Source organism: Podarcis gaigeae (genome assembly GCF_964106915.1).
Source record: "Podarcis gaigeae genome assembly, chromosome: 7".
Classification (NCBI taxonomy): Eukaryota; Metazoa; Chordata; class Lepidosauria; order Squamata; family Lacertidae; genus Podarcis; species Podarcis gaigeae.
The window spans coordinates 86624045-86651749 of NC_139683.1; the positions used below are offsets into that span (position 1 = coordinate 86624045).

At 42.5% G+C, this 27705-nt stretch overlaps 1 protein-coding gene and 1 pseudogene across 2 annotated transcripts; both read right to left on the reverse strand.

The window, feature by feature from the left end:
• On the reverse strand, positions 1–27633 carry LOC310849415 (uncharacterized protein; the record flags this gene model as incomplete). The annotated part of the gene is made up of 5 exons (XM_083749570.1): positions 24978–27633; positions 17689–17826; positions 13118–15448; positions 6846–9194; positions 1–2511 (listed from the first exon to the last, which is right to left on the reverse strand). The coding sequence occupies exons 1-5, from the start codon at positions 27405–27407 to the stop codon at positions 1–3; spliced, it is 9759 nt and encodes a 3252-aa protein (XP_083605696.1). The 5' UTR covers positions 27408–27633.
• On the reverse strand, positions 17721–20310 carry LOC310848876 (protocadherin gamma-A6 pseudogene; annotated as a pseudogene). The gene has a single exon. The product of its transcript is annotated as a protocadherin gamma-A6 pseudogene (transcript).
• Positions 27634–27705: the final 72 nt, after the last annotated feature.

The following is a 27705-nucleotide window of genomic DNA, read 5'->3' on the forward strand; positions in this document are numbered from 1 at the left end:
CTAGGCACTGCTCAAATTAAAACTCACCATATCAGCTCTATCCATCTCAGAAATTAGGATATTGCCACTATTGGCAGTCAAAGGTGCATCAAACTTAGCGTTGCATGAAATATTCTCTGCGGTTTGAAGATTGGGTGTTGGAAAGGTGAACTCTTGTACCCTAGACTCAGATGATAAACATAGCTGATAGGAATATGGCAATGTTCCTTCTTCATAGTTTGGTGGGAAAATGACTGTGTTGTTTGAATGGGAAACAGGAGCAAAACACTGCAGGAATTTGGGATTCCCTGATCGCCGAATCTTCATGAGAATGGCCAGAATCACTGTCAGGAGGAATAAGAAGGAGATCAAAGCTAAGGCCAGCACCAAGAAGAATTGTAGATCCAATTGATACTCGGAGTCACTGGGCTGGTGGCTAATTTCTGGAAGTGCCTCCTGGAAGTTCTCAGCAAACACCAGGTTGAGACTCACGGTAGCAGATAGTGGTGGCTGCCCATTATCCTTGACTAAGATGATGAGCTTCTGCTTCACAGCATCTCTTTCCAGAAAAGCCCGTGAGGTCCTGATCTCCCCAGTATGGGAACCAATGGAGAACAGCCCAGGTTCTGTTGCCTGGAGCAGATAGTAGGAGAGCCAAGCGTTGTGTCCAGAGTCAGCATCCACAGCCACCACCTTGGTCACCAGATAACCCTCCTCTGCTGAGCGAGGCACCATCTCAAACAAGGAGGAGCCCTCTACTCCTTGAGAAGGGTAAAGAATCTGAGGGCTTTGGTCATTCTGGTCCAGAATACACACTCTCACGGTCGCATTGCTGCTGAGGCGGGGGGAGCCTCCATCTTCGGCCCTCACCTCCACTTGAAACTCCCTGACTTGCTCATAGTCAAAGGAGCGCTGAGCATAGATAGTGCCAGTCTCAGAATTAATGGAGAGGAAGGATGAGAGAGGCAGCCCCTCAGTGATGCTGCTGCGAATGGAGTAGGTGATTTGAGCATTCTGGTCCACATCTGGGTCGGAGGCTTTGACCCTGAAAATGGAGGAGCCTGAAGGGTTGTTCTCTGGGACATAGGCAGTATAATAGGGTTTCTCAAAGGCAGGGCAGTTGTCATTGATGTCTGAGATCTGCAGTGTGATGGTTTTGTATGTGGAAAGAGGGGGGTTGCCTTTGTCTGTGGCTGTGACTGTGATATTGTACTCTGGAGTTCTTTCTCTGTCCAAGGGGGCATCTGTGAGAAGCTTATAATAATTATTGGAGGCTGATACCATTTTGAATGGCAAAGTGTGTTGTATGTCACAAGCAATCTTCCCATTATCTCCAGAGTCTCTATCATTTACATTGATAAGGGCTACCAGGGTTCCTATTGTAGAGTCTTCAGGGATGGGGATGGATAAAGAGGCAAGAATCACTTCTGGCGCATTGTCATTCTCATCTAATAGTTTTATTTCAACATTACAGTGTGCCACTAATCCGCCTCCATCTCTTGCTTCTACTGCAATTGCATATCCTTCTGTTTCTTCAAAGTCCAGAGGCTCCTTAAGTGTTATTGTCCCATCTTGTGGATCCAAGTAGAATTTCTGGCGAGCAATTTCAGGGATGTTACTAAAATTATAGTTGATCTGAGCATAAGAACCTTCATCTCTGTCAGTAGCTTTCACCTGTACCACTGAAGAACCTTTAGGTGTGTTCTCTTTCAGCTTCACCATGTAGACATCTTTAATGAATACTGGTGGGTTGTCATTTGCATCTATGACATTAATCCATATTTTGGCTGTTCCAGTCTTGGTGGGCTTACCTTCATCCACAGCTATAAGGATTAACTGGAAGCTGCTTTCATTTTCCCGATCCAACTTTTTATTCAGTACTAACTTCGAATATTTCTTTCCATCATTTCTCTCACTCACTTCCAGAATAAAGTATGGATTTGTGCTAAGGTGGTAATTCTGGAGAGAATTCACCCCAAGATCAGGATCTTCAGCTTGTCCAAGGAGAAATGTGGTGCCTTTTAAAGAGGATTCACTTATCTCCAGCTTGATATCCCCATTTACAAAATGTGGTGCATGATCATTAATGTCTTGGATCTCTACAGTTATATGAAAAATATTCATAGGACTTCCAACCACCACTTCAAAATTGATGGAGCAGAATGCAGTTTGACCACATAATTCCTCTCTATCAATCCTGTCTCTTACATACAGATTTCCATTTTCTGCACTGAGAGTGAAATATTGCTTTTTACCTAGGGAAAGGATATGCAGATTGCCATTTCCTATTTCTTCATTATTCAGCCTCAGGTCTTTGACCAGGTTTCCTACAATGTAGCCCTTTTCCATTTCCTCAGGGATGGAATAATGAATGTGCTCTGAGGCAATCTGACCACACAGAGAGAATAGTAAGAGGAGAGGTACTTGCCTTCTTAGGGATCTGCTGTCTTCCTTCTGCCTATCTTCCATCCCTCTTGCAGGGATATGTGCTTTATCCTTGTTTTCTGTAATCAGTTGAGCTGATGAGGCATTTCACATTCCCATTAGGATTCAGAAGTGCTCAATAAAGGATGATAAGGAAGGCTACTAGTTGCTGCTGAATGTCTGTATTTTGCAGAGGTTTTTGTTTCTCAGCAAAACACTTTGGAAGTCCCTGTTTTCTGCTGTTCCCCAGCTCTGTGTGACTGAACAATCACATTGCAAAAGGATCAGCTCACTGGATTTTCAGCTGCACTGTGAGAACTATGTTGGTCAACAGCGGCACTCTGAGTCTCAGATGAGGAACTACAAGAAGTGTCTTATATCTTCGGCAAATGACAAAGAAGATATTTCTTGCCAGTTTCTTGTATATGTGGGTGACAAGCAAAACACATGTCTAACCTTTTGTGATTTTGCAAAAGCAACAGCCCAGAATGTATTTTTTTATATTTTGTCATCCACAGTAACTCAAATTCTTTAGAGTATCAATAACAGTAGAGGAGAAGTCACCACATCTCCATCTACCTGCTTATTGTGAGAAACTTGAGATAATGTTACAAAAGGCTTCCAGGACTTGAAACAACTTTTTTCATTTAAAGAAATATAATGTCTTCAATAAACCTTCCTTGGATACTGCAGAGGTATGCATTTAAAACAACTGACATATGGTTTTATTGTAGAATAAGAATATTAATATTCCAGTTTTGTATACAGATGTTCCCCCACTTCTGTGAGATCCACCTGCATGCAACCATGTATATGCGTGGCACTGGAAAACAATTAAATAATTTAATTCAAACCTGGAAATGCCAGGAGAGAGATGAAATGCCCATGTGGCTCACAAGTAGACCTTCCCTGGAGCCCAAAGAGGGCAGCAATTAGGGCAGAGGATGCCCGGAAGAGACCAGAGGGAAAGTAGGGCTTTGTTTAGGCTGTTCAGCCTCCCTGCATAACAGCTGATGTGCGGGGTATCACAGCAGAAGCCACTTTCCCATGCATTCTGCAGTCTCCTGCTGGCCTCATAACTTCAATTCTAGTTGTGCATGTTTTTGGATACAGTAGAGCACCAGAGAGGGCATTTAAAAAGTGTTTGGAGGGGGGACACTTTTTACGCGATTTCAGTTATGCCTGCAGGGGCCAAGAACATAACCCCTGTGTAAGTGGAGGGAGACAGCTGTACTTTTCAGAACTATTCCAGATGTTACACAGCACAAATCTTTGATTTGCTACAGATGTATGTATGACATTCAGTTAAATTTGGTTGATTTGCATGTACAGTATCTGTTTGACACACACTTACAGATATGTGTTTATTGACGGCTTCCGTCACTTCAAAACCTGGCAACGTTGACCTGCGTGCTCAGTATTGTATTAACATTCCTATTGTTGTTGTGTGTTTTTAATTCACATGAAAAATATATAACATAGGTGCCCATTCAACTAATGTTTTAGATGCAAATGATTGTGATTTCAGTCAAATCCATGCATGTGTATTTGTTGTTTTATATGAAAGCAATGAATCTTGCATCCAACCCTTGCATCTGAGATGGACCACAAATGCAGTAAAGATACTCAACAACTGAATAAAAGAATAAACAAGAACTGGAAGTGTAAATGTGTTTCCATAGTGAAATATGAAGATGACACAATTTGATTAGAAGCAGATGAAATGAAGATTAGAAATCACAGAATAGTGTGGTAAAGTAAGGACTGTAAGTTTTTCCTGTTTGTATGCAAGAAGTTTCCTGCTCATATGGAAGAACTACATGTCACTGTGGAGGGCGGTGCATGCACTTCTGTCAGACTCTTTATTCTACACAATGTCTCCCACCAACATTTCCTAGCTGTCTACAGTAAAGTTTTGATACACATTGGCACTGTCTATAAAACTTCCAAAAACAAATTTGGATACGCTTTCTCATCTTTACAGTCACATTTTTCTTAGAGCATCTCTCCTCCACCTAAGACAACAACAAAAATATAGTAAGGGGAAGGGCAAATCGCATTACCCTGGTATCTCCCTAATTACAGAACTCTGGTTTTATTCTGAAGATCTTTTGGTGTCATGGCATTGAAGGTCTAAATGTCCCTACATTGCATGGTCAGATAATAATGCTTCATAGGGCTTATAGAGCACAAAGGTAAAGAAAAACAAAGCAACTATCTTGTGAAGAGTTGTAAGATTTGAAGATAACAGTAGAGAATCTGAACATGCCCTAGCATTGTTACTACTGCTACTGTTAATGCACAATTAGATGTCACAGGCTCCAACGAAAAGCAGCAGTCGTCGTCCCCCCCCCCAAATATATTGTTATGAGTTTGTGGGTGCCAGACTCCCCTAAATTCCTGGACCCAACACAGGTTAAAATGTAATACAGGTGAGCTTCCTTATGAAGTAATCACCTTGAAGATGAGCCATTAAGAAAGAACAAAGGAACGGCAATGGGCCATTAAGAAAGCAAAAGCTCTGGGCCAGACGGCAATTGGGTGGGCACCTCCCCTCCCTCAACTCAGAGTTAGAAGACAAAGCCAGAGTTCTACAGTAGAGTTTAGGATTGGAGTGGAATGACACAAGGCAGGACTATTGCATGGGAGGCTGGTATGCATCTTCCCTATTCCATCTACTCTTGATAGTCTTAAAAAATTTAAAAACCACCTCCTCAGTCAGTGTTCAAAATCTGGAAGGAAACGGGGCCCTTAATTAATCACACATCACCACTCCTTCACTCCCAGAAAACTTAGTCAGATAACACCCACACCCATAGAACTAAAACAGTACTAACAGAATATCTGAAGAAGTGTGTGCATGCACACGAAAGCTCATACCAATAACAAACTTAGTTAGTCTCTAAGGTGCTACTGGAAGGATTTTTTTTTTTATTTTGTTTCGACTACAGCAGACCAACACAGCTACCTACCTGTAACTAGTACTAACAGAGCCATCACAAAAGGTAACAAACCTGACTGCAAAATCAGATGCTCAATAAAGAGACATTGTTAGGCCTGGCCAATGTATTGATACATCGACCAGGATGGGTTTGAGAGCCAGAGCACAATGGTACCTTCACTTGGTGGTATATATGGCACCTTCACCAGATATACTGAGGCAGTTTCACCCCAGTACCTCACATGGTTAGGCCTAATGCAGCTTATTCCTTGCTCCGCTTTTCAACATTGCAATGTATCACTATATCTCAATGTCTGGTTGGTGATACATGGCTATGTTGAAAAGATGGTAACGCCCAACCCTAGACATTGTATGACCTCCACATAAGCTTTGTACAAGCAAATCAGGCAATAAGACTGAAGAAAGGCATGGATTAGATAGATATCTAAGAACTGTGAGACAGTTATTAGGAATTTCTGCCGCTGTGAACCTTGAGTGCAAATAACACAAGAGGAAAGTTAAGAACATGAAACAAAGCCCATTCCAATAACCAGGTAGGCTAAAGATCAGCAGGAGCTAAGTTGCTGCTCAGATCTGAAAGGGTGGCAGAGATGGGGTGTGATGGCCTGGGATTCCGATTCAGAGGATGAACCAGAGGAATCCCAGCCTGCACAGGAGTCCCCGCCTCCAGGGCCGTCTGAACTGGGGCAAGGCCTAGATGCTGAAGAGCCTGCACCTGTGGCAGAGCACCAGGAGCTGGCCCCAGGTGAAACCCTTCTGGCCCCAGAGGGGCTTGAGGACTCAGTGGCTACAGGTGAGCCTCCTCCAGGGCCCAGTAACCCTTCGGCCTCTCCTGATCTGCAGAGGCTTAGGGCAGAGAGGCGAAGGGAACTGGTTGCTCCCAGGAGGAGTGCTCGCCTTAAGGCCAGAGGAGGCGGGGCTCCTGGGGGCCGGGACCGCCCCTGGCCTTAGAAGAGGATAAAAGCCCAGTCAGCCCGGTCCCAGGTTGCGGGAGCAACGTCGTTGTTGGCTTTGGACCTTCCTGTGTTCCTGATCCCTGCTCGGCCTCCTGTTCCTGACCATCCGGTGTTCTTGTTCCCTGCTCGGCCTCCTGTTCCAGCGTTCCTGTTCCCCGCCCGGCTCTCCGCCTCGGACCTCGCCCCTCTTCGTGTGGACTCAGACTACGCTCACGGTACCTTTCCCCCGGGTCCAGCACATGGTGTCAGCCAGCAACATAGTCACAGTGGCTGAAACAGAGAAAGGGGGCTGCCAGTAGTCTTATCCTAAGATGATTTATTTAAAATATGTCCTAAATTTAAATACAGTATTTATTTGAAACAATAAAGTAATTGCTTCATTATGTATGGACCCCCAAATACCATATATCTTTAAATATTTGTTATAAAAAGCATAAACAGGCTTTCTCTAGGTTTTGTCATGCAATAATAGAACACTGAATATTGAATAAAGGAAACCAAAGTCTTGGCATTTATGTACTGACCTGATGAATTGCTGCCTCCTCCGAAACTGTGTTAGAATCACCTATAACTAACAAAGGGCCTGGCTTATCAGGAGCCTGTTGTGGTGTCAGAGTATTGGTACAACTTCCGATTGGAAAAAGGATCTGACTTTTCCGAGAGCCTGAAGGCAGTGAAACTTCGTGGCAATAAGACTGAAGAAATGCTCGAACTCCATCAATCCCCACAAACTGGGAGATGGGAGCACCATCCAAATGCACACTTCCATTGTCACACAACTGAGAATTTTTCCACCTGCGAAGTTTGAGTGCCAATAACACAAGGAGGAAGACAAGGAACAAGCAGGAGACAAAAGCCACTGCAGTCACCAAGTAGTAGGTGAGATCTGATTGTGGGTCTTCAGATACTGGGACACTGCTCAGATCAGTCAGCATGTCAGGGATGCTGTCAGCCAAGACCACAGTGACAGTGACTGAAGCTGACATTGGAGGCTGCCCATTGTCCTTGACTAAAACCACCAGGCTTTGCTTGAGGGCATCTTTCTCCAGAAAGAACCGGGCTGTCCTGATCTCTCCCGTGTGGAGCCCCAGAGTGAAGAGCCCTGGCTCGGTGGCCTTGATCAGCTGGTAGGAGAGCCAGGCATTCTGGCCAGAGTCTGCATCCACGGCCACCACCTTAGTGACCAGGTAGCCTGGCTCAGAGGAGCGAGGGGCCAGCTCTATCCCTGTGGAGCCATCAGTGGGAGGGGAGGGGTAAAGGATTTGGGGAGCATTGTCATTCTGGTCCAGGATGAAGAGAGTCACTGAAACGTTGGAGCTGAGTGGTGGAGAACCTCCATCCTGAGCCTTGACTAGGAACTTAATTTCCTGAAACTCTTCATAATCAAAGGAGCTCAAGGCATAAACAACCCCAGTTTCAGAGTTAATGGAGAGGTATGAGGAGAGAGGCGATGTGCTGATTTGACTTTCAGTGATGGAATATACTATTCTGGAATTCTCTTCCCAGTCTGGATCACTTGCTTTCAGAGAAAAGACTGAGGCACCTCTTGGATTATTTTCTAGGAGATAAGAGGTATAGGCTGACTGTAGAAAGAGTGGGGGGTTGTCATTTGTGTCTAACAGCTGCAGTGAAATAATTGCAGAGGTTGATAATGTTGGAGTCCCATTATCAGTTGCTGTAATAGTGATATCATAGGTCGCCACTTGTTCCCTGTCAAGGGCTCTGTCTGTCACTAAAGTGTAAAAGTTGTCCATTGTTTTCTTTAGTTGGAAAGGAAGGCTATTGGGAATTGAGCACATAACCTCCCCATTGACTCCTGAATCTTTGTCTTGGACATTTAAAATGGCAATGACAGTTCCAGTTTGTGAATTCTCAAGGACAGAGTTGAGTTCAAAAGTTATTGTTATTTCAGGTGCATTGTCATTCAAGTCTGTAACAAAGATCACAACCTTTGATCTGTCACTTAGACCGCCCCCATCCATGGCTTGCACCTCAAATTCATATAAGGATGATTCCTCAAAATCAAGATTCCCAATAAGGGTGATTTCACCAGTTGTGGAATTTAACAGAAACATTTGGGAGTCCCTTTTCGTGATTTTTTGGACAGAGTATTTTATGTCTCCATTGATTCCTTCATCCATATCAGTGGCTTGCACCGTAGAAAGTGTGGACCCCTTGGGAATATTCTCATTGACACTCACTTCATAAAGAGGTTGAGTGAAAACAGGTGCATTGTCATTTGCATCAAGAACAATGATGTGGATTTGTACTGTGCCAGACCTGATGGGATCACCTCCATCAGTAGCTGTGAGGAGTAGATCATAATCTGTTTGCTCTTCCCTGTCCAGAGGCTTTTCCAATACCAGCTCTGCATGTCTTGCCCCATTTTCTCCCGTTTGCACATCCAGAGAAAAATGGCTACTGCCTGTGAGTTGGTAGCTCTGTATAGAATTTATCCCCAGATCTGGATCCTGAGCTTCAGGAAGAGGGAAGTGGGATCCAGGTGTAGACAATTCACTGATTTTTAGTTCCCATCCATTCAACAGAAAGAAGGGAGCATTATCATTTATATCCATGATTTCTACTTCAACAACATAAAGCTTTAAGTTGCTCTCAGCAATAACTTGAAACTTTAAGATGCACATTTCTGCCCTTCCACAGATTTTCTCTCTGTCTATTCTCTCAGAGGTTTGTAAATGGCCAGTATTGAAATTCAGTTCAAAATACTGAATCATACCTGTACTAGTTACAATGCGGAGTCCATGGTCCAAAAGCTGCTTCCGATCTATCCCCAGGTCCTTTGCAATATTCCCCACAAATGAGCTTTTCTGCATCTCCTCTGGAATGGAGTAGTGGATCTGTCCAGAAACTGCCTTCCAAATATTCACCGTTAGAATGCATTGTATGATTATTTCTTTGTAACTCCAGGGCCTCTGTTTTCCTTCCATTTCCTTCCACGAAAAGGAATACTACTAGTTCTTGTTCAAATAGCTTTTATCTGTCCTTTTTTATTTTTAAAGCAAAACCTGCATCATTTTGTTCCCTGAACTGTCAGTTCCATTCCAGCCTATCTGCAAGAATGGGCAGGCTGGATCGCTCCATGTGTTACTCTGCTGGATTGGTCAACAGCGACACCCAGAGTCACAGTGACAAAATGCAGGTGCTTCACACCAGAGTTGTAATCATTCTGCTTTTCATCATGACTTTTTTTAGTGCTGCTTATGCAAAGGTTATTTGATTCAACATTACAGGACTATATCGCTGCTATTCAATTACCATTATTTTTCAGGACAAACAGCTCTGTGTGCAAGGTGTACAGTAATATAGCTATGATCCATATATATGAATGGTGATGTTGTTTTTAAGGTTCAGGTGTCCTCAGATGTTGCCAACATTATAGCGGACTAACAAATTAGTGTCTGTTCCTATATTAAAAATGGGGGGAAATTGTTTGCATTTTTTAATGGGGGAAGGGGATTGCTGATTATCTTACACTTAGGTGGCCTAGGGTTTTCTCTTTTTATTCTTGTTTTTGAACTTAAAACAACAACTCCACACTGGTCACAGTAGTGTTGACGCTCTCTCTTCACAGCTTCTCAGTGGCTGCACTTCTTGGGAGTGATGGAATGCACATAGCGTTGTGCCATTCCCAAGGCATTCCAAGAAGTGCCTCCTGCAAGAAACTGGAGAGTGCGTTGTGACAATTCCCTCCGGCCACACTTCCTGCAGTGCCATAGGTGATACATGACATGATGTAGCATGACCTCCCCAAGGCATTCCAGAAAGTGCAGCTGATGGGAAGTGGCAAAGAGAGCCTTGCACTACTGCTAGCGGTGTGCATTTAAAAAAAAATGTGAAAAAGCAAGAAAAAAGTGGCCGAGAACCTTCAACCACATCATAAAGTAAAGTAAGGTAAATGAAAACTCCCCTAAACACTTTGGTGAAATTTCCATTCCCTCTACCTAAACAAGAGCAATTATTCTTTTTCTGGGGTGGGGGTGTTGCAGTAATTAAAAGTGGTGAGCAGTTAAAGAAAAAGCTTCATAAAATTAAGACTTAATTTGGCATTATATATATAAGCAAGTCTTCAAAGATTTGTGCCTCTCCTAAAAGCCTTTCTCTTCTGTCACAGCTCACCTGTCCTCTGAAGATGAGGGCGTCCAGAGGAGAGCCTCAGAAGCAGATGTCAGTGCTCAGGTAGGATCATATAGGATTCCTCTAGACTCCTTTCTCTCTCTAACTTGCATCTGTTTCTCGGACACCTGTGCATTTCCATTTGGTGCCCAGGTTCTTAAATCTTCACACTGAAGTGTCTTCATTCTTTTCAGAGAAGTGGAATTGTTGTGTCTTATTACTGACAGCTGATATTCATTAACCAATTTAAGTTGTCCCTCTTCAACCAAGAAAGTAAATGTAAAGAATCAAATGTCGATTTAAAGAAAGGCCACAACTGTATGTCACATTCACCCCAGCAGTGTAGGTAAGAAAGGTAACCCCAGTCATGACCGACTCTGGGGTTGTGGCACTCATCTCGCTTTATTGTCCAAGGGAGCTGGCGTTTGTCCGCAGACAGCTTCCGAGTCATGTGACCAGCGGTGTAGGTACCTTCTTCTAAACTGAAAGGAGAGTCCATCTTGCCTTGTCTGCCTCCTTTAGGCAGCTCCACTCTGACTTGGATCTTTGGTTCGGTCCTAAGGCTGATCCATTTGCTGCCCATTTGTGGACCAGAAGAGGCTGCTCTTGCTATTGGTTGTCACAGGCCATTAAACATCTGGGATCAAGACCTCCTCCCCTCAGGGCCCACGGTTCCTCCATTTCCTTAGTGAGTGTCTCCAGTAAGCTTTCTTTCATGGAACACTTCAGTTTCTTCCTTCCCTTATCCTGTAGTTGCATATTACAACTCGTTATAATCAGTTCAGTATACCACACTACCAAATGGCACCTAATCGAAGCATCTGCCCCACCGTTAAGGCAGTGCCATGCAGGTAACAAAATCCTTCCACTACAATCAATCTGATCAAACAATTACGTACCTTCCAACATTTCTCCAATGAAAATAGGGACATGCCTCCTGGCCACCTAAAAGACTTACCAGCTAATCCTAGGTAGATGGACTCTCAGACGGGACTGGGAGGAAGTCGTTCCAACAGCCTACTTCAGCCAGATCCAAAGAAGGCTTCCCCACAAGACAGAGCTTGGGCCTAGTCTAAACCATCTCATCTTCATTTACATGTGGGCAAAGATGCCCTTCCCTTCAGCAAGAGAGGGAATTCAATGGGACTTGCTCCTAGGTAAGTGTGAATAATCTTTCATTTATTTAGGGTGCTTCTCAAAGCTGCATTCCAAAAACAAACTGAAGTTGGCTGAGCATTTTCTTGAGCTTTAAGTTTGACTTCCTCAGAGTGGCTGTTGGGAGGCCCAAACTCCAAACAGTGTTAACGGCGGATCTCAAGCATGAAGTTAAAAACATATAATCATCTAGTTATTATAAGTTATTATGGGGGGGAAGGGGTTGGTACTCACCGTGAAGTTGTTACAATAAGTGCCACACTTTTAACATTTGACAATAAAAAGTGCCGGCACTGCATACACTTGAGTATCCACAGAAAAAAAAGCACTGTCTTTATATATAAAAAATTATCATCAGTGGGCATGCATCTTGGCTACAATTCTAAGAGCAATTTTAAGTGTTTCCAAAGGCACATCCAACAGAAAGTTTGACCTTTTTTTAGCTGAACAGTCATTCGAGTCCATGCCTATCCCACCTCTTGCTCATGCCATATCATAAACTGTTTATGATACTCCTATCAGTTTTTTTTAAAAAAGAAAGCTTGTCATGTGAGTGACGGGGTGCATCAGAAGCACAAACCCAAGCCTCCTTTGGACGGGCATAACTACCCATGCTCTTACCAAATAAATTAAAGTATATGGAGTAGACATAGTGCATTAGTACCATTCACAATCCACAGAACAAAAATTTTAATTATACATATCTAAAGGAAGACAACAAAAACTGTCAAGGCTTGCGTGAATAGCACTGGTTAGATTCATTCCGTCTTACACTGCAGAATCAATTCACAAGCATACAAATGTGTCTACTTCAGAAGTGTGTTAAATTCTGTCCTCCAGTCTGATGGAACAATGAAAGTTAATTGCCCATCTTTCCTATTTTAAATTAGGTTTTGTTTTCAACTTTACAAGCATATTGCTTATGTAAAATGCAATCTTTTTATTTGATGTTGGCATCTGTCATAGCTTTTGTTTGTAAAGTGTCATACACATATTTTACTTTTTTTTTTTGCAGGATTTATACACCACTTAACTGTGAAAATTTCTAAGCAGTTTACAAAAACATAGATAGCACTATATAAAAAATAGTAAATCATTTACATTTGCTTCAAATACAGTTCGCCTGAAATTTCTTCATTTTAATAAAATAGTTTCACCACAGTTCCCCCCTCATTCCTCAAGCTCTGACTTAGAAGTTATTGAGAGACTGACAACTGCCTAACCTTAAAACTGCTCACAATACCAACAGCATCATAGTACATTAAATCACAGCATGTGGCCAAATGGTAACTAAGAGGACAATCTTATGCTCCTCTAGGAGGGAAGTTGCGGATCTGTAGGATTCTGTGAAACTTTCAGGGCTGGCAGAGAGATCCCCTGGTGCAGTTGGAGACCTTGCTGGCTTGAAATATAATATTCTTAAACTCGCAATAACAGCAAATAAATTCAATCAAATAAACATATTGGATAAGTCAGCTTACTATATAGTGCAGAAAAAGGAACTCACCATGTCAGTATTCTCCTTTTCAGAACTTAAATTACCTCCACTGACCATCAAAGAAATGTCAGAGCTGCCATTGCAAAGGATGTTCTCTGCTATTTGGACAGTGGGCTGCAAGAAAGTCAATTCATTCCTCCTGGATTCAGAGGACAGACAGACCTGGTAGGAATAAGGCAAAGTTCCGTCCTCATAATTGGGTGGGAATATGGCACCAGCCTTTGAATGGGGGTCAGGAACAAAGCACTGAAGGAAAGTGGGGTTCCTTGACCTTCGAAGCTTCATCAGAATGGTCAGAATCACTGTCACCAGGAACAGAAAGGACACCAAGGTCAAGGCCAATACCAAATAAAACTGTAGATCAGACTGATACTCTGAGTCATTTGGTTGGGAGTTCATTTCTGGAAGAGCCTCCTGGAAGTTCTCAGCAAACACCAGGCTCAACGTTGTGGTGGCTGAGAGAGGAGGATGCCCATTGTCCTTCACCAGGATGACCAGCCTCTGCTTCACTGCATCTCTCTCAAGTAATGCTCGGACTGTTTGCACCTCTCCTGTGTGGGAGCCAATGCTGAAGAGTGAGGGCTCTGTGGCCTGCAGGAGATGGAAGGAGAGCCAGGCATTGTGTCCCGAATCAGAGTCCACGGCCACCACCTTCGTCACCAGATAACCCGACTCAGCTGACCGAGGCACCATCTCAAAGAAAGGTGAGCCCTCTGTTGATTGTGAGGGGTACAGGATCTGCGGAGCGTTATCATTTCGATCCAAAACACACACTGTCACTGTGGCACTGCTATTGAGTGGTGGAGAACCTCCATCTTGGGCCTTCACTTGAATCTGAAACTCCCTGAATTGCTCATAGTCAAAGGAGCGTTGGGCATAGATGATCCCAGTCTCAGAGTTAATGGAGACATAGGAGGAGAGAGGCAGGTCCTTGATGTTGCTGTTAAGGATGGAGTAAGTGATTCTGGCATTGCGATCCAGATCTGGGTCAGAGGCCTTGACGTGGAAAATTGAAGCTCCAGATGCCTTGTTTTCTGGAACGTAGGCAGTGTAGGAAGATTTTTCAAAGGCTGGTGGGTTATCATTGATATCTGAGATCTGTATTGATATAGTTTTGTGTGTGGAGAGTGGAGGTGTGCCTTTGTCTGTGGCTGTGATTGTAATATTATACTCGGGAGTCCTTTCTCTGTCAAGAGCACCATCTATGAGGAGCTTGAAGTAATTATCTGAAGATGAGACTATCAGGAAAGGTACAAGTTCCTTCAGGTGACAGGTGACTTCTCCGTTATCCCCAGAATCCCTGTCCTGAACTTTAATGAGAGCAATCACAGCTCCAGATGTGACATCTTCTGGAACTGGGCTGGACACGGAAGTAAGGATCACATCTGGAGCATTGTCATTCTCATCAAGAACCTCAACCTCCACTTTGCAATGTGCCACCAAACCTCCTCCATCACTTGCCTGAATTATCATCACATAATACTGACTCTCTTCAAAATCAACACTTTCTATGAGTGCAATGGTTCCATCTCTGGGATCCAGATGAAATTTCTGCTCAGCTGTTTTTGAGATGTCACTGAATGTATAAGTGATCTCAGCATTGGACCCTTCATCACTGTCAGATGCTTTGACTTGAAGCACAGAGGTTCCTTTGGGTGCACTCTCCTTCAGGCTCACTTTATAGATTGTCTGGGTGAAAACAGGGGCATTGTCATTAATATCAATAACTGTTACCAATATTTTGGCTGTTCCGGTTTTTGGAGGTTCTCCGCCATCCATTGCTGTAAGCACCATGTGGTGCATCTGTTCCTTTTCCCTGTCCAGTTGTTTCTGCAATATTAATTCTGCATATTTTCCGCCATCATTGCCAGCTTGAATTTCTAGTTTGAAATATGGAGTTGAGCTCAACTGATACTTCTGGAGGGAGTTTGTTCCGATATCATCATCTTCAGCATTTCCAAGAGCAAATCGAGTTCCTGGCAGAGTAGACTCACTCAATTTAAGCTCAACATTTTCATTCCGGAAATATGGGGAATTGTCATTAATGTCTTGGATAAAAATATTTATGTGGAAAATATTCAAAGGATTGTGTGCCACAACTTCCAATTTGAGGACACAAGTGGATGATTTACCACAAATCTCTTCCCGGTCTATCCTCTCATTCACATATAGGTTGCCATTTTGTTCATTCAAATCAAAGAATTGCTTTTCTGAAGAAATACCAAGCTTGCGCTTTGACAGCTCTCTGACATCCAACCCCAGATCTTTAACAAGGTTCCCCACAAAGGAGCCCTGCTCTGCTTCCTCTGGAACTGAATACTGAACCTTCTCAGACGCTACCTGGCAGCAGAACACAGACCAGAATATGAACAGAAACAGTACTTGCCTCTTGGTGATCTCCCTTGTTCTCTCTGCCTGCTTTATTTCCATCACATCCATTGCATTTCCTGATTTCTTCCTTCTTTCAGTATAGTTTGCAAGACCCCCAGTACACTTATGTGAGATAACAGAAATATTGTTCTTTTGAGCTGATTCTTGGGAAACGGAGAGCTTTCCTTTCTTGAGCAGCTTTTAAAATAAAAGCTTTTCCTTTCTGCTCCGCTGATGTGTTAAGAGAGAGAGAGAGCTCCAAGAGTCTCAGAAATGCTGAGCCATGGCTGCTCCCATGTTGTCCAACAGTGACACTCTGAGTCCACATGGGGAACTGTATTTGCCATTTCAATAATGGTACATAGTATATAATTTCTAATGTAGAGAACTGCTTTTAATTTACCCTTTACCATTGTTTTCAAGTTGTACCCCCCCCCCCCATGGATTGTTGATCAGACCTTATAGTTATTCACTCCATTAAGAACTCTTTTCAGTATGCAGGTCAATGAGACCAGAGTTCCAAATTTCTTTCTTCCATGTTTAATGTGCATTAAAACAATCTAAATAATATTAGGAAATTATCACAAGTGAATTTTTAATATGTATTCCCGTCAGAGGTTCAGCTTGTGTAATAATTTTAGGTTGACCCACACAGTGATGTGTGCATTTTATTAATGTGATCAAGAGAATTTGTCACTTGTATTTACAATAAGGAAAATCAACTTTTTAAAGCACTATTTTTGTCTGGTGTTCAAATACTGTAATCCCTAAATAATTCCCACTTTCTCTTAAACATCAAACAATTTTGTGGGAATCCAAGCATCCTCCCAGCATACTTTGCATTGTGCAATTCACACATTAGTAGAACTACAGGATAGTCCTTCAAGGACATTGCCAGAAATGGTCACCAAAACAACTCCCCCAAATTTCAGCACGTTACCATTCATTGTTTCCTTACAGGAACAAAAAAACCCCACATGCCTCATAAACTGCATCAATTTTTGCCATTGTAGGGTGTTTACAACTCCAGCAATTATAGCATTTTTTAAAATAGAAAAATGCCAGCAAAATTTCACCAAAGAGCTCTTGAATCAAACCAGCTTACAGTTACATTACAAAGGAATAAATAAACTTGCAGTCATTTCCATTGATGTACCTATTGTAGGAGTGTGGAACTACCTAGAAGAACACACTGTTGGCTGAAGCTGTTTTCATTCATTTTACAGAGAGAAGGCAACACATGACACCTTATCTGGGGTTCAAAATTCTAACTCTACCTTACACTAGAAATCTCAAAAGAGTAGAAAATGCAAATCCCCCCAAACCATTTGTTTGCTGCTGCTGTAGTTCAATAGCGGGTGAAGGTTGCAAGTTACAAAGGAGCATTATGCAACCAATCTTACAATACAATTGCTTGTAAATATATTTCCAGAGTCCCCTCACCATTGAATCTCCTCATTTTATCATACTAAAATATACAAACAGCCAAAATATCTCAGCCAATAAAAGAGTTAAGTAAATTCATTATAACTTTTCTTTTAAAAAAAAAAAGTCTTGTGGCAATGAGAATCTCAGTATCAGCTTATTGGTGGGCAGTTGGGTATGTAGTGGAAAGAAGTTATTGGTGGAAAGATGGGAATGAGAACTTGTCATAGGATACTAGGCCCTAGTTTTCATTGAGGCGGCATGACTAAAACTTATCAGTATCAAGGCAGGTGAGGGCTCACATTTATATACGTATTGATACAGGTTTTTTAAACCACCCACTATTTGGAAGTGTAATTAAAAAATGAAATAAAAGCCAAATGCAACATTCAAAGCTAAAACAATTTAGAATCAATCTCACAGGAACTCACCTACTGCACATGAAAATAGGATGGCCCTAGCCTTCTCCTATACATCTCCTATACACGATAGTTTCACTATGTAGTGAACTATGTTTTTTTTATAGATGTGCACAAGATTCTGTGAGCCTCCACCAGCAGTCCAAAGTAAGAGACAAAGACAGATCATCTGATGCATCAATATGAAGATTTGTTGAAAGAAGTTACTTCACAGAAGGATCACGTATAAAGTAATAACTTTAGCTGAAAGTAATAGAAAGAAGACTGACATAGTTCTGAATATAATGAAAAAGCAGAGGCTGATGGGAAATATATTATAATATTAAGAAAACAAAATATTATGTTAAGCTAATATTGTTTGCTCACCTGGACTACGATTAATCCTTCATTGTTCAAGTTTAAATCTTCACCAGGTAGGATAGGATCCTTTGCCTCACAAGCTTCTTTATTGCTCAGAGTATTGGAATAATTTGCCTTTCTGGAGTCTGTAGTGAGAGAGACCTCCTGGCAGTAGGAGTGCAGAAATGCTCGGACTCCGTCAATCCCTACAAACTGTGAGATAGGAGCACCACTGAAATTCACACTCCCCGAATCAAGCAGCTGAGAATTTCTCCACCTGTGCAACTTGATGGCCAATAACACAAGGAGGAAGATGAGGAACAAGCAGGAGACAAAAGCCACTGCAAGGACCAGGTAGAAGGTGAGGTCAGATGGAGGCTCTACAGGAGCTGAGATGCTGCTCAGGTCTGAGAGGATTGCAGGGATGGTGTCAGCCAGCACCACAGTTAGAGTGGCTGAAGCAGAGAGAGGTGGCTGCCCATTGTCCTTGACTAAAACCACCAGGCTTTGCTTGAGGGCATCTTTCTCCAGGAAGAAGCGGGCCGTCCTGATCTCTCCCGTGTGGAGCCCAAGAGTGAAGAGCCCTGGCTCGGTGGCCTTGATCAGCTGGTAGGAGAGCCAGGCATTCTGGCCAGAGTCCGCATCCACGGCCACCACCTTAGTGACCAGGTAGCCTGGCTCAGAGGAGCGAGGGGCCAGCTCTATCCCTGTGGAGCCATCAGTGGGAGGGGAGGGGTACAGGATTTGGGGAGCATTGTCATTCTGGTCCAGGATGAAGAGAGTCACTGAGACGTTAGAGCTGAGTGGTGGAGAACCTCCATCCTGAGCCTTTACACGGAACCGAATGTCTCGAAACTCTTCATAATCAAAGGAGGTCAGAGCATATATAACCCCCGTCTCAGAGTTAATGGACAGGTAGGAGGAGAGGCGGGAGTCACTTCTTTGGTCATCAGTGATGGAATATGTTATTCTGGCATTTTCTTCCCAGTCAAGATCATTTGCTCTTAAGGAAGAGACCATGGCTCCTCTTTGGTTATTCTCAACAAAATAGAAAGTATAGTCTGTTTTTTCAAAGAGGGGTGGGTTGTCATTTGTGTCTAAAACATGAAGTGTGATAACTGTGACTGTAGAAAGAGGGGGGACTCCATGGTCAGTAACAGTGACAGTAATATTGAAGACTGACACCTGTTCCCTGTCAAGGGCACCATCAGTCACCAAACTGTAAAAGTTATCCATGGACTTCTTTAGCTGGAAAGGGAGGTTGCTAGGGATTGAACATGTGATTTCCCCATTGATTCCAGAATCTCGGTCTTGGACATTTAAAATGGCAATTACCGTTTGGGATGGTGAACTTTCAAGTATAGTGTTGGTGGCAAAGGTAACTGATAATTCAGGTGCGTTGTCATTCAGATCCGTAACAGATAACACAACTTTTGATCTGTCACTCAGGCCTCCTCCATCTTTGGCTTGTATCTCAAATGCATATAAAGATGATTCCTCATAATCAAGATTCCCAATAAGGATGATTTCCCCTGTTGTGGAATTTAACAGAAACATTTGGGTGTCTTGCTTTGTAATTTCTTGGAAAGAGTATTTAATGTCTCCATTGATTCCTTCATCCATATCAGTTGCTCTCAATGTCAAAAGTATGGACCACTTGGAGATATTCTCATTGATACTCACTTCATAGAGAGGTTGGCTGAAAACTGGTGCATTGTCATTTGCATCAATAACAACAATGTGGATTTGTAATGTGCCAGACCTGATAGGATCACCTCCATCAGTAGCTGTGAGAAGCAAATCGTAAGCTGATTGTTCCTCTCTGTCCAGTGAGTTTTCCAACACAAGTTCAACAAGTCTGGCACCATTTTCTTCTGTTTGCACATGCAAAGCAAAATGGCTACTGCCTGTGAGTTGATAGCTCTGCACTGAATTTATCCCCCAATCTGGATCTTGAGCTTTGGGTAGAGGGATCTGGAATGCAGGCATAGATGCCTCACTGATTTTCAGCTCCTGTTCCCATAGAGGGAAGTGGGGAGCATTATCATTTATATCCGTAATTTCCACTTCAATTCCATAAAGCTTCAATTTGCTTTCAACAAGAACCTGAAACTTTAACATACATTTCTCTGCCTCTCTGCAGATTTTCTCTCTATCTATTCTCTCAGATATCTGCAAATGGCCATTGTTGGCATTCAAAGAAAAGTACTGAATCATACCTACAGGAGAAACAATGCGGAGTCCATGGTTTGGGAGCTGCTTGCCATCCACTCCCAGGTCCTTTGCAATATTCCCCACAGAAGAGCCTTTGTGCATCTCTTCTGGAATGGAGTAGTGGATCTGCCCAGAAACTGTCTTCCAAGAAAACATCATGAAAAGGCAATGGAAGATTCCCTTTCTGCACTTCCACAGCCTCTGAATTCCTTCCATTCTTGCAGCAGGTTAAAGACCCTTAGATTCTGGTTCAAAATATGCTGTATCCAATTTTTTCTAAGGAAAATGCACTTCCATTTCTTCTTTGCACTGACAAGCTGCTTGTTCCTTCAGATTTTTTGTGTTTGTGTTTAACGGAAAGGCAACTTCAGTTGGGTAGGATTTCACATTTCTGCTCCATTCTGGTCAACAGTGACACCCAGAGGATCAAGCCCAGACTGCAAAAACTTCAGATATAGCTAGGATAACTATTCTTTTCCCTTAGAATTTACCCACTAAGGATAAATAAGAGTGATGACTTTTGTTGCTGTAATCAAATTGAAAGGGAGCAGGAAAGACAAGTGTGTTTAGGGTTCCTGCCCTGCCCCATTACTGGAATTTCTGGAATAAATGTTATGGATCTTTCTCAGCAATGTTTTTGGCTGGCTTTTCTAAGGGAATATTCAATAGATTTTTTTCTTGATGGAGAAACAACACTAGTAAACCACCAGGACATCCTTGTGACCTCTGGCACTTCACTCCTCTCAGCTCCTATTTTTTCATTCACATATCTAGGCTGTTCATGTTCAAACTGAATTTTTATTTTTAGGTACGTGTTATATAAGCCCTACTTGGGCATACACTGTCCGTACATGAGCAAACACCTGAGGAGAAATAGTCCTTTCCAGTCCAGCATTTCATCTGTACAAGGAGAAGGGGACGACAGAGGACGAGATGCTTGGACAGTGTTCTCGAAGCGACCAGCATGAGTCTGAGCAAACTGCGGGAGGCAGTGGAAGACAGGAGTGCCTGGCGTGCTCTGGTCCATGGGATCACGAAGAGTCAGACACGACTAAACGACTAAACAACAACAACACGTAAGCCCTATTTGGGCATACACTGTCCATACATGAGCAAACACCTGAGGAGAAATATGGAGTGCTTCTTAGTTCTTTCCTGTCCAGCATTTCATCTGTACACAATCTAGATCCCTCCATGAATTTGAGGACCAAGGTCTGAGGTGGGGAGCTTACTCTACTTGTAGGGGCCCCACACATGATATGGAACTTTGCACCATCATATTTTCTTTGCTTACACTTGAGGAGATTGTTCAAATAAGGCTGTACTGGGTAGGAGATGCACATCATGAATACTCCAGTTCAAATCAAACTTCAACCATGAGTTCATTAGTTGTCCTTGGGCAAGACTCCCTTCCTCCTATCTCTGGTTGAATTCACACAGCAGTTTCATCCGTTTCCCTGATGTTTCCCTAACTATTAATTTCTGCATTATATTTGAGTTTTCACATGGCATGAAATCCACTTCATTTCCATGTTATTTAATTGCAGGAAAAAATCCATTTGCTGCTCCGTTAAACCGGAAAATAGCAGGAGTAAAGTGATGAAATTTGGGGCTGTATACATGGGGGAATGAATACATGCACAGCTGTGGGTGGAATAGTGGCAATGTTATCCAATGATGTTCATTGTTGCGTCACACCATGCACACTGGTGTGAATGAAATTTAGTGGAACACGATACATTGCTCATATAATGATATGCTGATATATTGGTAAAAAATATACACATAACACAACTGGTACTGCAGCGTGAAAGGATCATTGGAAAACAGATTAGAGGCACTAGTGTTCTAGTCAGGAAAACTAATGCAATACTTGCCACATCTAAATGCTGATCTATCTTTCTGGGTTATTGAAGAGTTACAAGGGAATGTATATCAACCATTTTCTACACTAAAGTGCTCTATAAACACCAAGTATGACTGTACAGTGCAAAGAAGCCCATGTCCTCCTTAATGTATTGATCACATTGTGCCTAGAAGAAAATAAAGCCAAGACGAATGCTATTAAAGCCAATTATTATTACTACACCACACCACATTCCAGAGATAAAAAGAAGCAGGGAGAAATTGGTGACACATGCAGTGGGGTGGAGCTGTGGAGCCACCCTCCAACACTAGTGTTGTTGCTGGGGCTTACCTGGTCAGGGCTGGGCTGACACAACTGTTTGGTTGGGGCTGTGCTGGTGCACCAGCAGCAGTGCTAAATGTTCCCACAGTTAAAAGCACATGACTCCAGCCTCACTCTGCCCCATCCAGGTAGGCAACAGTACGTAGGGGTTGGGGGGGTGAATTCACCAGCTGCCCACCACCATGCATGTCACTACTGCAGGTGGGTAACTTTCAATGGCAGCGTATGAGCTCATGTATGACAATTGGTTGTCAAGCTCAGAACAAGCATGATTAAAAACTAGCATGTGGTGACCTGTTAAACCTCCAGTCATCTTTCTTGGAGATCTTGATGCTCTTCTGCTTCTTGTTCTACAAAATCAGCAGGACTACTAAAACTGCTATACTGAATTTGCTGAATGCTTTCCCCCAAAAGACAGAAAATCAAGCATCCGATACACTATGCAATAACTATGCAATGCCATAAAAGTTTCTTTCAAAATTGGTCTTCATCTTTCACTACAGAATATGCACTGGCAACAAACTTTTTGACACATTAGGAGCAATCCAGCATTAATGTATATGAAGCAGCAGATACAGGGGTGTGCAGCTGTATGTCCTGGCCAGATTGCCTTTCCATGGGAAAGCATTCCCAGCCAAAGAGGTGAGAGAGGGCATCTAACATTGTTATGACTCAATAGTCATTTGTCACCTATGTTACTACATTATTAAAGCATGACTGGAGATATTATAGGTAGAAATACTAGCCACATGCACACTCAGCTACATACATACTGTTGACCACAACTGTTCCAACTGGTCATAATTTCTAATCATAAATTGCAAATGCTCTTAGCTGTTTTGACTGTTATGCAAAGGGGAAAAGAGATTTTTGGGTTCATGATGCAGACATATTTGAGTCAGCATATAGGTCAATACAGGGACCCCTGTTTTTCCCTATTGCTCATTGCCTGTGTTTTGTCTTTCTAGTATATGGTTTTTGGAGATGGGGAATTAATGCATTTTATATATTTATTTATTTAAAATAATTATATAGTACCAGTCCCACACTCAAAGAGTATGTAGGTTGTGTATAATATTGATTTAAGACCATATAAGCACCAGTTCAATGTAATAATATGCATAATAAAGTACAGTATATAATACTGTTGTCAGCAACTTAGTGGAGTTAAACACCGATGGCCAGCAAATACTTGGTCACATAGATACATCTTTAAGTTGATGAAAACACTGCACCGTACATTACTATTGAATTCAAAAGTGCAGACTGTTCCACCACAGAGAATGCCATCCTTATGATTTCCAGAACATGTACTGATGCAGGTAAGGAGACCACCAGGAATGCCTCCACTGAAGATCTTGGTGAATAGATGAATTGATATGAGAACAATCATTATCTTGAACAATCTTGTGCTAATTTGTTTTAGAAAGGATGAGGTAAAATGTTGGAGAATTTAGGAGTGCTTCCTTAATATTTTTGTAACATATTGGGACAGTCTCCTTTGGGAAGTTGTGGACTCTCCTTCCTTGGAGGTTTTTTTTTAGCAGAGGTTGTATGGCCATCTGCCATGGATGCTCTAGCTGAGATTCCTGCATTGCAGTGGGGTGGACAAGACGACCCTTGGGTCCCTTGCAACTCTATGACTCCATGAGAGAAAGTCTAATTGCACCACTCATTGATCAGATACAGGCTGTGCACGAGCTCTTTTCATTCTGCAACCAGCATGCAGTCACAGGACCTGAGGGGTGCTTGTACTATTGACAGCTTTCACCAATACTTCACCATATCATACATTGGGCTTTTCCAATCAGACCTAACTTTGTATGAGCTTTAATTTGTTTTAATCTATTCTGTTGTGATTTAACCTTTCTGTGTGCTTTAAATTATGGCTGTCATTTTTAAATATTATTTTATTCATCTTTAATAATTTAACCATTTAACAATGTAAAACATTTATATACGCTCAATCTGAAAAATACAAAAACACAGATCTCCACTGTTCGTTTAAAACTTTCTTGTCTCAAACCACAAAATAGGCATTTTGTTCTGCCTTCAACCCTTTAATGTTCAATTTCCCTTCCCTTCTCCTTGAAGCCAAAAAGCAGCTCACACACTGAATGTAAATTATCACCAGCTGATGGACAAATCTCCCTCAGTTATAAATGGCTTTGGGGCAAGATGTAAATTCCTCAGCTCTCAAGTCACTTAACCCCCATCCGAGTTCCTAGGAGCTGACTGCTTCTTGGTCTCTTGAACATAGAAAACAGCTTTTTCAAAGCACCAGAGATTAATCCCTTGTTCACTCTTTTTTCCAAAATGAATATGGGAACCAAGACTTATATCTGGCTATCATCAATCACCATGTAATTATCTCTGTTGGCCAACCGCCAACAAAAGATATTCAATCCACTATTTCCTTCCCCACAAACATCCTAATATTTAGTTTAATAATAATAAGTTTGCCAATAAATAGAAAATTTTCAAACTTCTTGAAGAATATACAATGTAATATATTATGTCTGTTTTTAAAATAGCTACATATTCAATTTTAGTCATACTGCGAAGGAAGGAAAGAAGGAAGGAAGGAAGAATAAGCACCGTCTCCACTCAAACATGCTATGTCATCCTGTGGTCCGAGATTGTCACCCTAAGTCAGAATGCAAATGTGCATCTGGATAATTCTGACTGAGGCTCCCCCCAACTTGCAATTTTGCCCTTCAACAACTGCTAGAAGGCCCATTTCATTAGCTTGCTCTGCAGCAGTAGCAGCTCAGTATACTCCCTACCTACTTCCCTGATAACATGGCCTGAATTGTCTGGGTGCCAGTTTGATAACATCCATTATTTACAAATAAACACTCAAACAACTGATAACACACCTAATTGCACAAAAAGAAAATGCAATATAACTCACCGTGCTGTCATTTTCCTTTTCAGAAATTAAATTGCCTCCACTGACCATCAAAGAAATGTCAGAGTTGCCATTGCAAAGGATGTTCTCTGCTATTTGGACTGTGGGCTGCAGGAATGTCAGCTCATTCCTCCTGGATTCAGAGGACAGACAGACCTGGTAGGAATAAGGCAAAGTTCCGTCCTCATAGTTGGGTGGGAATATGGCACCAGCCTTTGAATGGGGGTCAGGAATAAAGCACTGAAGGAAAGTGGGGTTCCTTGACCTTCGAAGCTTCATCAGAATGGTCAGTATCACGGTCACCAGGAACAGAAAGGACACCAAGGTCAAGGCCAATACCAAATAAAACTGTAGATCAGACTGATACTCTGAGTCATTTGGTTGGGAGTTCATTTCTGGAAGAGCCTCCTGGAAGTTCTCAGCAAACACCAGGCTCAAAGTTGTGGTGGCTGAGAGAGGAGGATGCCCATTGTCCTTCACCAGGATGACCAGCCTCTGCTTCACTGCATCTCTCTCAAGTAATGCTCGGACTGTTTGCACCTCTCCTGTGTGGGAGCCAATGCTGAAGAGTGAGGGCTCTGTGGCCTGCAGGAGATGGAAGGAGAGCCAGGCATTGTGTCCCGAATCAGAGTCCACGGCCACCACCTTCGTCACCAGATAACCCGACTCAGCTGACCGAGGCACCATCTCAAAGAAAGGTGAGCCCTCTGTTGATTGTGAGGGGTACAGGATCTGCGGAGCGTTATCATTTCGATCCAAAACACATACTGTCACTGTGGCACTACTATTGAGTGGTGGAGAACCTCCATCTTGGGCCTTCACTTGAATCTGCAACTCCCTGAATTGCTCATAGTCAAAGGAGCGTTGGGCATAGATGATTCCGGTCTCAGAGTTAATGGAGACATAGGAGGAGAGAGGCAGATCCTTGATGTTGCTGTTAAGGATGGAGTAAGTGATTCTGGCATTGCGATCCAGATCTGGGTCAGAGGCCTTGACGTGGAAAATGGAAGCTCCAGATGGGTTGTTCTCTGGAACGTAGGCAGTGTAGGAAGATTTTTCAAAGGCTGGTGGGTTATCATTGATATCTGAGATCTGTATAGATATGGTTTTGTGTGTGGAGAGTGGAGGTGTGCCTTTGTCTGTGGCTGTGATGGTAATATTATACTCAGGAGTCCTTTCTCTGTCAAGGGCACCATCTAAGAGGAGCTTGAAGTAATTATCCAAAGATGAGACTATAAGGAAAGGTACAAGTTCCTTCAGGTGACAAGTGACTTCTCCGTTATCCCCAGAATCCCTGTCCTGAACTTTAATGAGAGCAATTACAGCTCCAGATGTGACACCTTCCGGAACTGGGCTGGACACGGAGGTAAGGATCACATCTGGAGCATTGTCATTCTCATCAAGAACCTCAATTTCCACTTTGCAATGTGCCGCCAATCCTCCTCCATCATTTGCCTGAATTATCATCACATAATACTGACTTTCTTCAAAATCAACACTTTCTATGAGTGTAACTGTTCCATCTCTGGGATCCAGATGAAATTTCTGCTCGGCTGTTTTTGGGATGTCACTGAAAGTGTAAGTGATCTCAGCATATGACCCTTCGTCACTGTCAGATGCTTTGACTTGAAGCACAGAGGTTCCTTTGGGTGCACTCTCCTTCAGGCTCACTTCATAGATTGCCTGGGTGAACACAGGGGCATTGTCATTAGCATCAAGAACTGTTACCAATATTTTGGCTGTTCCGGTTTTTGGAGGTTCTCCGCCATCCATGGCTGTAAGGACCATGTGGTGTGTGTGTTCCTTTTCCCTGTCCAGTTGTTTCAGCAATATTAACTCTGCATATTTGCCACCATCATTGCTGTTTTGAATTTCTAGTTTGAAATATGGAGTTGAGCTTAATTGATAATTCTGGAGGGAGTTTATTCCAATATCATAATCTTCAGCATTTCCAAGAGCAAATCGAGTTCCTGGCAGAGTAGATTCACTAAATTTAAGCTCGATATTTTCATTCCGGAAATGTGGGGCATTATCATTGATGTCCTGGATAAAAATATTTACTTGGAAAATATTCAAAGGATTGTGTGCCACAACTTCTAATTTAAGGACACAAGTAGATGATTTACCACAAATCTCTTCCCGGTCTATCCTCTCATTCACATACAGGTTGCCATTTTGTTCATTCAAATCAAAGAACTGCTTTTCTGAAGAAATACCAAGCTTGCGCTTTGACAGCTCTCTGACATCCAACCCCAGATCTTTAACAAGGTTCCCCACAAAGGAGCCCTGCTCTGCTTCCTCTGGAACTGAATACTGAACCTTCTCAGACACCACCTGGCAGCAGAACACAGACCAGAATATGAACAGAAACAGTACTTGCCTCTTTGTGATCTTCCTTGTTCTCTCTGCCTGCTTTACTTCCATCACATCCATTGCATTTCCCGATTTCTTCCTTCTTTCAGTAGAGTTTGCAAGACTCCCAGTACACTTATTTGAGATAATAGAAATGTTCTTCTTTTCAGCTGATCCTTGGGAAACTGAGAGCTTTCCTTTCTTGAGCAGCTTTTAAAATAAAAGCTTTTCCTTTCTGCTCCGCTGATGTGTTAAGAAAGAGAGAGACTGCTCCAAGAGTCTCAGAAATGCTGAGCCATGGCTGCTCCCACGTTGTCCAACAGTGACACACTGAGTTCACATGGGGAACTGTATTTGCCATTTCAATAATGGTACATAG